Below are 12055 nucleotides of genomic sequence, written 5' to 3' on the forward strand. Positions count from 1 at the left end.
TCTTCCTCAATACTCGAGGAATCAAGGGTATGGGAGGAAACGCGTAAAGCAACTGGCCACACCAGGTTATTTGAAACGCGTCCCCCAACGCTCCCTGCATCGGATACTGAAGGCTGCAGAACAACGGACAATGCGCGTTCTCTCGAGTGGCGAACAGATCTACCCGAGGAAACCCCCACCTCTGGAAGATTAAACGGACTTGATCTGGATGGAGACGCCACTCGTGGTCTGCCGAGAAGTGGCGACTGAGACTGTCCGCACGCACGTTCAAAACTCCGGCCAGATGGTTTGCTATCAAGCAAATCCGATGGTCCTTTGCCCAGGACCATAGTCGAAGAGCTTCTCTGCAGAGAAGGTACGACCCCACTCCTCCCTGCTTGTTTATGTACCACATCGTGGTAGTATTGTCCGTTAGGACCTGTACCGACTGACCACGAAGGGAAGGGAGGAAGGCCTTGAGAGCCAGACGTACAGCCCGTAACTCTAACAGATTGATGTGAAACATCTGTTCCTCTGGAGACCAAAGACCTTTGATCTCCAGATCCCCCAGATGAGCTCCCCACCCTAGAGTGGAAGCATCCGTTATGACTGTGGTCACTGGTGGCGACTGCTGGAACGGCTTTCCTTGTGAAAGATTGTTGCTTGCAATCCACCACTTCAAATCCACAGCAGCATCTCTGGAGATCTTGACAGTACCCTCTAGATCCCCTCTGAGTTGAGACCACTGCCTTCGGAGGCACCACTGAAGAGCCCTCATGTGCCAGCGAGCATGCGTGACCAACAGAATGCAGGAGGCAAAAAGACCGAGCAGACGAAGGACCTTGAGGACTGGAACTACCGCTCCATTTCGAAACATTGGAACCAAATCCTGAATATCTTGAATCCGCTGAGGCGGAGGAAAGGCCCGACCCAATGTTGTATCCAGTACTGCCCCTATGAACAGGAGGCGCTGAGAGGGCTCTAGGTGAGATTTGGGCTCGTTCACCGAAAAACCCGGGTCGAACAACAACTGGGTTGTTGACTGCAGATGATGCGACACAAGCTCCGGGGACTTGGCTTTGATCAACCAGTCGTCCAAGTAAGGGAATACTGCTATCCCCTTCCTTCTGAGTTCTGCCGCAACCACCGACATCACCTTCGTGAAGACTCGAGGTGCTGAAGTAAGACCAAACGGAAGGACCGCAAACTGATAGTGTTGCGATCCCACCACAAACCGGAGATACTTCCTGTGTGACTTGAGTATCGGGATATGAAAGTAAGCATCCTGCAAGTCGACAGACACCATCCAGTCTTCCATGTTCAACGCCAAAAGCACCTGTGCTAGGGTCAGCATCTTGAACTTTTCCTGCTTGAGGAACCAATCCAAGATCCTCAGGTCCAGAATTGGTCTCAAACGACCATCCTTCTTGGGAATCAGGAAATACCTTGAGTAAACTCCTCGACCCCTTTCCTGCTCCGGGACCAACTCCACCGCGCCCTTTGAAAGGAGGACTTGCACCTCCTGTTCTAGCAACAGGAGGTGTTCTTCTGAACAATACGAAGGGTGGGGCGGGATGAGGGGCGGGAACTCCCGAAAGGGAAGGGTGTAGCCTTTTCCCACAACACTGAGAACCCAAGTGTCCGATGTAACAGTCTTCCATTTGGTGAGAAAATGCTGTAATCTTCCCCCTACAGGAGAGGAGTGAGTGGGAAATGGTGGAAGCCTAAGGCTGCTTCCCCTGCTGCACCCCGCCAGAGGATGAGGAAGAGGCAGAGTGCTGCTGAGAGGCTCCTCTGGTGCGGACCCTACCTCTCCCCCTGAAAGATCTATAGGGATGGGAAGAAGCAGGTTGCTGATATCTCCCCCAAAAGGAAGAGGAGGAAGAGCCACGCCCAAATCCACGAAACCTCCTGAAGAATCTGGAAGAGGCCGTGGAAGAAGGAGCTTGGAGCCCTAACGACTTAGCCGTGGCCCTGCTTTCTTTAAAACGTTCCAAGGCCGAATCAGCCTTAGCTCCAAACAGTTTGTCCCCATCAAACGGGAGATCCAACAATGTGGACTGTACATCTGCCGAAAAGCCCGAGTTACGGAGCCAGGCCTGTCTCCTTGCCACCACAGTTGTGCCCATTGCCCTGGCTACCGAGTCGGTGGTATCCAGTCCCGTCTGGATAATTTGGGTCGCAGCAGCCTGGGCATTTGAGACAAGATCCAAAAGACCCTGGGGAAGCTCTGTAAACTAAGAGGAAATGTCATCCATCAGAGCATGAATATACCTCCCCAGGATACAGGTTGCATTGGTGGCTTTTAACGCCAGACTGCAGGATGAAAAAATCTTCTTCGACTGCGCCTCTAGCTTCTTTGAATCTCTGTCCCCAGGCACCGTCGGAAAAGAACCAGGCGCTGACTTGGACGAACAGGAGGCCTGCACCACCAAGCTCTCCGGCGTAGGGTGCCTAGATAGGAAACCAGGGTCAGTTGGAGCCGTCCGATACCTCCTGGCCACGGCTCTGTGAGCTGCTGGGGAAGATGCCGGCCTCTTCCACACCTCTAACACCGGATCCAGCAGAGCGTGATTAAATGGTAACAGAGGCTCTGCCGCGGCTGAGGCCGGATGTAACACCTCTGTCAAAAGGTTTTGTTTTGCCTCCACCACCGGCAAAGGCAGGTCCAGAAAACTAGCTGCCTTCCGTACCACTGCATGAAAGGAAGCAGCCTCCTCCGTATATTCCCCCGGGGACGAAAGGTCCCACTCAGGGGAAGTGTCCAGCCCACTGGCCGACTCCAGTCCACGCAGCCCATCACCCGAGTCCTCTAGCTCTCCTTCCTCTAGGGCTCGTTGGTACTCCTGCTCTTCTAATACACGGAGAGCACGTCTCCTTGAATGAAGTCGTTGCTCAATACGCGGAGTCGACAATGCCTCCGCCGAAGTCGAAGATCGGCGCCGATCTTCAGAAGCCACCGACGCCGCATCCGGCACCACAGGTAACTTCGGCGCCGACGGAAGAGCAACTGCCGCAGATGGACCCATCGGAGTCACAGGCCGAAATCCCGACGTCGACGGGATGGAAATCCCCGGGGCCAATCCTTCTGAAGCCACCGGAGCGGCAACCGGCGCCGACAGTGGCGCCGAGCCCACGTTCCCAAACGGGAGAAAGGGCATAAAGGGTGCCGGCCGAAGAGGCGCAGGATCACCCAAAGAAAAGGCCAAAGGCCCAGCCGGAGCACCCCCTGGAGCCATCTGTTGGAAGATGGCATACATCGCATTCAAGAATGTGGAACTATCGGCTCCAGGGGTGGGAAAAGCCGGATACTGGGGTGCCTGTCTCGGAGGCGACCCCGACGCCGGCCTCGGCGTCTGCGCCGGAGAAAACACTTGAGGCTCCAATACCTCAATCACCGATGCCTGTCCAGGTGAAGTTGGAGACGACGGAGAGGGCAACGGCGTCGAAGGATGCGGCGTAACCGTGGGACTGACCTCCCATGTCCTTCGGCGCCGATCCGGAGACCTGGAGCGAGTCTCCTTTGAATGACGCCGAGATTCTCTACGGCGCCGGGAGTCTCGATGACGCCGATGTCTTGGGGAAGAAGACTTCTTGTGATGTTTCCCCTTTGACTTGGCCATAAACAGCTTCGCCTCACGTTCCTTGAGGGCCTTTGGATTCATGTGCTGACATGAATCACAAGTCGAGACGTCGTGGTCGGAGCTCAAACACCAAAGGCAATCGGAATGAGGATCCGTCACCGACATCTTGCCTCCACACTCACGACAAGGCTTAAATCCAGACTTCCTCTGCGACATTATTTCCACAGCGAAAGACTACGCAGCAAGATATACACTGTAACCGCAAGAGTAACAGTTGCTCCCTCGAAGATAACCGTTTCGAATGCACGGAAAAAAGGGAACTGACGTCCGCACGTCGTCGAGGACCTCTTATTGCCTGTATGACGTCAGACGGCGTCGCGTGGGCTAGAGTGACGTCCTCGTCGACGTGCAGAGACTAGTAAGAAGATTTCCGTCGAATGCTGGCGCCATGGGAGTATTCATGAGGTGAGGAATCCACAGGTAGTTGTATCCATCAGAAGGGGCAATGATTTATTCATAAACCCTAATCAGGCAGTCATAATCAATAAAATTAACTGTTCAAACCTCAGAATGCAGCACTTCAGTGCCCAGCGATTACTGCAGTCTGTTCCTGCTGATGTAGGCCTTGTGATCTACCATTAGTGCAACAGAAAATGCTAAATCTGAAGCTGAAAACCATCTAGTGCATTCAGTATGCATGCAGTTAAGTGACTTTTGACACCAGTGTGAGGAAGGTGAGACACTATATAGTCATGAATACATACCACCAGCAACAATACATTGCTGGATATTGTCACATTGAAAGGCTGGAACTTGTTAACTGCTGCGAAGGAAGTTATTTCCACCAGAGTGTGCGGATCCCTGCAAAGTAGAAGCACAAGCCATGAAACTCTACGCAGTGTGTCACATCTGAACGTACTAACAACAGTCCGAATCCATACGGTCCACAGAGATCGTTTGGCTTTTGTATCGTGAGTGGCCTCTTTGACAGCTTTGGCAGAAGTGTGAGGTTCCAAAATACAAACAACTGACACAGGAAACGTGGTGGAAGGAATGAAAGGTTCCCCAACACACAGATCAGATACAGCGCAAACAACATCAATCATGCTACCTCACACACTAGAAAACAGGAAATACATGAACAGCAGCAGTCGAAAATTAATTCACATACAAAGACCAGTTACAGCATAAGCAGAGGCTGTGCACGATCTCTCTCACACACACAGCAATGAAGCTACCCTCTCCCTATGTGTGCACGTCTGACAGAAACAAACATGTCGCAAATCAATGTAAGATTCATGCCCCGTGAGTGTGCGTGTGCAAAGATAGATGAATGGCGGTGCAGGAGTGTGTGGGAAGTGAATGTATGTGCGTAATGTTTGCACCAGTGTTTGTGAGGATGCAAGTGATCATCTGTGTGATGTTAATGGGAGAATGAGACACAAGAATGAGCGGAATCGGGCCCAAAATAATGCCTGTCGAGAGATGAGCAGGGTCTGCTCGCCACAGGGCAGTGGGGTAGCCAACCAAATGTGACAAAGGCAAGGTTTGGTGGTGGAGGCCAGAGTACTGCCATCTTTGAGAAGGCAGACTGCAGTTTCCCTGTGCCGCTCAAAGCTTCACTTCCAGTCACAGACATTGAAACATATTGCAATGGACACAAGTACTGCATCTCGAATTTTACAGGCAGCAACTGATCTGAGGCGGCTAAGCAGCCATTTGCATTAAGTGCATCAGCAGGCAAACCGTGACTGCAATAGAGGGCACTCCGTACATGCGGAGTAAGAGACTGTGATGCATCTGGTTACTTTCAGCGACTGTACTGTAAGCACCATGGCTCAGTGAAAAATGACTAAATTGACAAAACGTAAAGCGACTGAGAATGTATGAATGGAATAAGTAAAAATCAGTGTGTCTGTTCCATACAACAGCAAAGCCTCAGCGACACCCTGAGCTGCCCCGAAGCAAAGTATGGGGACAATCTGTACATTGCACAAATCTGTCCTTTGAGAATGTACTCCTGAGCTAAACACAAACCAGTCTGTGAATTACAAAGTCACTCAGCCACAGTTAACGTGGATGCCACAGAATCCCCTCCATTACCAGCTACTACAAACCAAGTACCACCTCTTGGTGGGACTCCAAACCACCCTTGATCTGTTTTAGGCTTTAAATCCAGAATACATACACAGACCAAAGATGCACAATTCGAGTACTGTGGTATTTTTGGGGGTAATATATCGCACCCAATAAATACCAATTCCGCCAGCTGTAGTAACGCCTCAGTGCAGTTTTGTCACTACGCTCGGAGTTCCTCTGAATGAATGATACTGCAGTAATAAAGTACAACAATGGGGCATATCCGAAGCCAGAATGGCGACTGAGTTGATAATTGAGAGGTGCGCTTAAGTGCCAAGATTACTCCTGCCCTTGCGTCCTACTCATCTCTAACGCCAGCTTTTGAGGACCGATTACAAAGCAGAGAAAAGGCAATTGTTTAGGTCTGATCAAGTCTGCACATGTGGCCAAAGTGAGCTTCTTCTCTAAGTCTCGCAGCCTGTGTTTACACAATGCATTTGGTATAGAGCCAAGTGGCTACCCTAGGCGACTCTCAACAATGGCTTTGCTCTAGGCTACTGACACGAATTCTTCAGGCGGTAGTAAACATCACATAATGACCAAGTACCATTCCCATATCCCTATAATATTGGAGCTGAGAAAGGTGAGAGGGGAGGGAGAGACAATTCACATTAATGTTTGGCAACATCACAATTTACATTAGCAATGTATTATATGACTGGCACAGAGTATCACGCTGTATAACTATGTACTCATGAAATACAAATAAAAAGCCTAGCGTCCACTGAGACAATGCCCACTAGAAAGTCTGGTTACCCAGACAACAACATTTTAACTGTTTGGCCTCCCCAGTGTAAAATCTCAACTACACAGGAAATAAATATGCCAGTGCTTGGGCAGAGATTACCATTTTAAAGTTACTCTGTGTCCATCCTAGAACCTCCAGGCAGGTTTCCTAAACAAGGCTTAGCCTCCAAAGGTTGACAAAGCTCTTCTTTAAAGTTGAGGGTTTAATTTTGAGGCCCTTTGCCTTAATGATGTTCTCAATATACTACCAATATAGCCTGGGGGGGTGTTGAACCATTTTAAGTGTAGTTCTCTATGTCTAGGTTTCTGTAGAATATGGTCTTCTGTTGTTACTATTCAAGAATCAATAGGATACATATTTGTTTAACTTTAAATCGATCTCAAAAAGTGATATTCTCGTTTCCAGCCTTTTTGTTCAGAACAGACTTGTTAGTTACTCTATTGTTTTGGAACATTTTCTATTATTTTCTCTTGCAACAGAAATTTTGTCTCTGGAACCAGTTGGCTCAAACTAACAGGATTTGCCACCTTTTTTTGGAATAAGAGGACAGGAACTCTTAAATCTGATTTTCTCTCTAATCTCTACAATATCAAATTGCTGCTCACTTGGAGGAACTGGTTGGTGAGGCAAAACAATGAGCTGTTACTTTGTATGAGCCCTTCTGTCAGGAAGTGATGACCCAAACCAATTTCTCCCACCCACAGAATGTTTCTGGAGCTCAAGAGATAGCCATAGTCCTTTTCTTTAAGCCTGCTAACATCATGGTCTCCGTTTTATTGTTTAGACCTCCATATCTATCAAACAACGAAGTACAAAAAAAAGTACACCAAGCACCTATGCAGACCTAGGCGAAAGCTGTGGACATGAAGTGTGCTTTATTGAAAGCCCATGGCAATAATTAGATGTAGAGAGGTCAGCTGCCGCTGGCACCATTCTGATTATCCTGTCAGACGTGATCATTCATTCTTTATCTATCTCCCGAGAGTTCTCAGTAAGATACGCCACCAACTGGCTCTTTGAATACCATGATAACTTGTCATTACTGTCCAAAACAGCCGTAGAGCTGGAAGCCCATATATTGCCTGTCAATGTCCAACCAACCTGTTTGCCTACACTGTTCAGTCTCTCTCTCTGTGTTTCAGAACTTGCTGAGGTTGAACTTCCTGCTGCCACCACAAAAAACTCTGAAAGAAGACTTTCAGAAATTTGGGCTCCGAATCGGTTGGTCTGAATCTTTTTTCCAGCTCTCTCTTCGCAGTCTGAACAGAGCACACATTCAGATGTCCACCATAGAACCTAGAACCCAAAGAACCAGTAGTATTATTAGTCAACCCTGCTGCTTTGTCTCGAGCATCTAAAGGGATAAGCTGCCCTGTGCAGCAAATTACATTCTAAGATTCAAGAGGGAGACAATAATAGTGAGACACAGGCAGCACATCACAGAGTTCTGTGAAGAATTATGGTGCCCAAGCTGAAGCGAACCAAATGACCGAAGGTCTTGCAGGTCACACAGTTCCAGCTGCCTTGCTTCACTAGGTTGTAATCTTGAGAAGATAAATGAAGTGGATGTTTGAGATATTAGAGTACCCGAGCAAGGAACAAACTAGTGTATAAAGGTGTGTGCCCACTCTCCTTACTGTTCCCTCTTCTCCACTTATCCCTCTATTCTTTGACCCTCCTCCCTAATCTCCCACACAATACCATGCCCACCTCCTTCAGTCCTATTTCCTCTAGTTCTCTTCCAATACACTTACCCCAAGCCCTCTCCCAAGTCTAGCCCATCTTAATAAACGAAACAGACCTGAAGCCTTGTCCTGTTAGTTTTTGTATATCGAACCCTTGGCTCACTTGGTTCTATCCCCACTGATCAGGAGCCTATGCCAGAGTTCTACTTCTCTTACCTAAGAGATGCAGACAGACAAGTGCCCGGCTTTCAGCAGGAAAGACACCCAATCAATGAAACATAAGAATAAACATGACACCAAAGACTGGAGGAGTGTGAAGCACTGTAAGATACCTGGAAGGATCTCTGGCTCCCAGGGTGGCATAGCGCACAGGTGTGCGGCTCCTGCTTTCCAGGCTCTTTCCATTCTGACAGTTATCTAGAAGAAGAAATAGTTTTGTCTTAAAGCTTGCCAACTCCTCAACACTTGCAAAGTGTAAAATACTCTTACACATTCCTATTTTATACCCTCTAAACCTACCTCAACTCCCAATAACAACACCTTCCTGCTCACTTTTTGTCATTCCGTTCCAGCTTTTCTGCTTCCTTCTCCAATCCCCAGGGTTTGGATTCCAAAAATATCAGCCATGCTCCTTCCTGGAATATCTTTTCCTCCACAATATCTGTTATCCCTCTTTTACCAAAGCCTTTTATAAAGGGAGAGTTGAGAGGTAGATCCCGCCACACGTCCTCCCAAAGGTAAGTCTATAGACACAAAAAGATGTGGGGTGAAAAAGAAAAGAGTAGTTCAGTGGGGTGTCTCTATTTGAGGCAGACCAATGGAAATCCAAGCCCCTAATATCAAAAGATGAAGATAATTGACGGACATGAACTATATTATTAGTTTCAAACTTTCAAGCTTTTGGTTTAAATAGGGATCCTCAGCCCTGATGAACGCCCTAGACCGGCTGAGGCTTGGTAAACGGGCAGAAACATGTTGGTTTATTCATAGATGAGCGAAGCCATTATACTCAGGACCATCACTTTCCATTAGTTTTTTAACCATAACAGTGGACGCCGAGAATAAAGGTGTATTACAGGTAGTACACTTGGTATTTTTAATTATCTAGATCCCGGTTTTGTCCATCGCGCTTCGTATAAGAATTCCCTCTGGTACATCTGAACCAGATGGTTGAATCCACCCTGGTGACATTGTTCTACAAGGGTGGGTAGGGGTGGTCTATGATGAAGCATGACACTACTTAGTGTGTGAGACCACCTCTTCCATAAAGGAAACTTTCCTTTGTCGTTCATGCACAGATGGATTTCATAGGAAATCATGGAGTGATCACTAGCAAGGGTGTCTTTGAAGTTAATTATCTTCATCTTTTGATAGTACCAGCTCTGATTTCCATTGCTCTGCCTCAAATAGAGACACCCCACAGAACTACTCTTCCCCTCACCCTCCCCCCCCCCCCCCCCCAAGCCATCCACCCCAACCCACCCTCCCACATCTTTCACCTAACCCTTGGGCTCACTTAATACTTTGCTACACCGAAAAATGCCCATTCACTATACATTTTGCTTCCCTATTCCAGTTGTCCCGTTCCACCATATTTAGTCTCTCCATTACCAGATGAGTTTCCTACAGTTACCAGTGTTCTGATCCAAGAGCATTTTGCTTTGATGCTTCTTGCTCAGGTCTTCAGTTTTCTTAGTGTCCGAAGAAGGCCCTTTCCCCTCTCTTGCTTCTTTGTCATCTTCCTCAGCAGCTTCCTCATCTTCCCCTTCGCTAACAGGGCTCTGTGGGGGAAAATAACTATGTCAACCCGACACTGAAAAATACTCAACACTCACCCAAATGCCAGTCAGCCCTGAAACTCAGAGCCATTTCTGAGATGAAAAAGAGAGCCAATCTCTCTTCAGAGACAAAAATAAAGGACAAAGCTCTCCATGGCTCACAAACATAGTGATAAGGCAACGTCTGACAAAACATCAAGCCCATCTGAGGTAATAATGTACTGGCCTAATTTGTCCTCTGCTAGAAAGCATAGTATTGAGATCCCTTAAAACAAAATACGGAGTTAAGATTACCTTAGGTTGCAAAATACTGGCTGTAACAACGGAGAAAAAGGACTCTATCCCTCTCTGTAAGGAAATGCCTCCTTGGCATGGTTGCCCCCTGACTTTTTGCCTTTGCTGATGCTATGTTTACAATTGAAAGTGTGCTGAGGCCTGCTAACCAGGCCCCAGCACCAGTGTTCTTTCCCTAACCTGTACTTTTGTATCCACAATTGGCAGACCCTGGCACCCAGATAAGTCCCTTGTAACTGGTACTTCTAGTACCAAGGGCCCTGATGCCAAGGAAGGTCTCTAAGGGCTGCAGCATGTCTTATGCCACCCTGGAGACCTCTCACTCAGCACAGACACACTGCTTGCCAGCTTGTGTGTGCTAGTGAGAACAAAACGAGTAAGTCGACATGGCACTCCCCTCAGGGTGCCATGCCAGCCTCTCACTGCCTATGCAGTATAGGTAAGACACCCCTCTAGCAGGCCTTACAGCCCTAAGGCAGGGTGCACTATACCATAGGTGAGGGTACCAGTGCATGAGCATGGTACCCCTACAGTGTCTAAACAAAACCTTAGACATTGTAAGTGCAGGGTAGCCATAAGAGTATATGGTCTAGGGAGTCTGTCAAACACGAACTCCACAGCACTATAATGGCTACACTGAAAACTGGGAAGTTTGGTATCAAACTTCTCAGCACAATAAATGCACACTGATGCCAGTGTACATTTTATTGTAAAATACACCACAGAGGGCACCTTAGAGGTGCCCCCTGAAACTTAACCGACTATCTGTGTAGGCTGACTAGTTTTAGCAGCCTGCCACAAACCGAGACATGTTGCTGGCCCCATGGGGAGAGTGCCTTTGTCACTCTGAGGCCAGTAACAAAGCCTGCACTGGGTGGAGATGCTAACACCTCTCCCAGGCAGGAATTGTCACACCTGGCGGTGAGCCTCAAAGGCTCACCTCCTTTGTGCCAACCCAGCAGGACACTCCAGCTAGTGGAGTTGCCCGCCCCCTCCGGCCAGGCCCCACTTTTGGCGGCAAGGCCGGAGAAAATAATGAGAAAAACAAGGAGGAGTCACTGGCCAGTCAGGACAGCCCCTAAGGTGTCCCGAGCTGAGGTGACTCTAACTTTTAGAAATCCTCCATCTTGCAGATGGAGGATTCCCCCAATAGGGTTAGGATTATGACCCCCTCCCCTTGGGAGGAGGCACAAAGAGGGTGTACCCACCCTCAGGGCTAGTAGCCATTGGCTACTAACCCCCCAGACCTAAACACGCCCTTAAATTTAGTATTTAAGGGCTACCCTGAACCCTAGAAAATTAGATTCCTGCAACTACAAGAAGAAGGACTGCCTAGCTGAAAACCCCTGCAGCGGAAGACCAGAAGACGACAACTGCCTTGGCTCCAGAAACTCACCGGCCTGTCTCCTGCCTTCCAAAGATCCTGCTCCAGCGACGCCTTCCAAAGGGACCAGCGACCTCGACATCCTCTGAGGACTGCCCCTGCTTCGAAAAGACAAGAAACTCCCGAGGACAGCGGACCTGCTCCAAGAAAAGCTGCAACTTTGTTTCCAGCAGCTTTAAAGAACCCTGCAAGCTCCCCGCAAGAAGCGTGAGACTTGCCACACTGCACCCGGCGACCCCGACTCGGCTGGTGGAGATCCGACACCTCAGGAGGGACCCCAGGACTACTCTGATACTGTGAGTACCAAAACCTGTCCCCCCTGAGCCCCCACAGCGCCGCCTGCAGAGGGAATCCCGAGGCTTCCCCTGACCGCGACTCTTTGAACCTAAAGTCCCGACGCCTGGGAGAGACCCTGCACCCGCAGCCCCCAGGACCTGAAGGACCGGACTTTCACTGGAGAAGTG

At 48.8% G+C, this 12055-nt stretch overlaps 1 protein-coding gene across 2 annotated transcripts in view; it reads right to left on the reverse strand.

Annotated features, from left to right (window-relative positions):
• The window catches only part of MPND (MPN domain containing), a 48166-nt gene that overhangs the window by 24227 nt on the left and 11884 nt on the right, over window positions 1–12055 (reverse strand). For both annotated transcript variants that reach the window (XM_069217061.1, XM_069217062.1), the window contains exons 4-6: window positions 9769–9916; window positions 8468–8552; window positions 4328–4424 (exon numbers count right to left, since the gene is read on the reverse strand). In XM_069217061.1, the coding sequence (XP_069073162.1) occupies window positions 4328–4424; window positions 8468–8552; window positions 9769–9916 (330 nt within the window). The remainder of the gene's footprint in view (window positions 1–4327; window positions 4425–8467; window positions 8553–9768; window positions 9917–12055) is intronic.

The sequence above is a fragment of the Pleurodeles waltl genome, chromosome 12, assembly GCF_031143425.1.
Source record: "Pleurodeles waltl isolate 20211129_DDA chromosome 12, aPleWal1.hap1.20221129, whole genome shotgun sequence".
Taxonomy (NCBI): Eukaryota; Metazoa; Chordata; class Amphibia; order Caudata; family Salamandridae; genus Pleurodeles; species Pleurodeles waltl.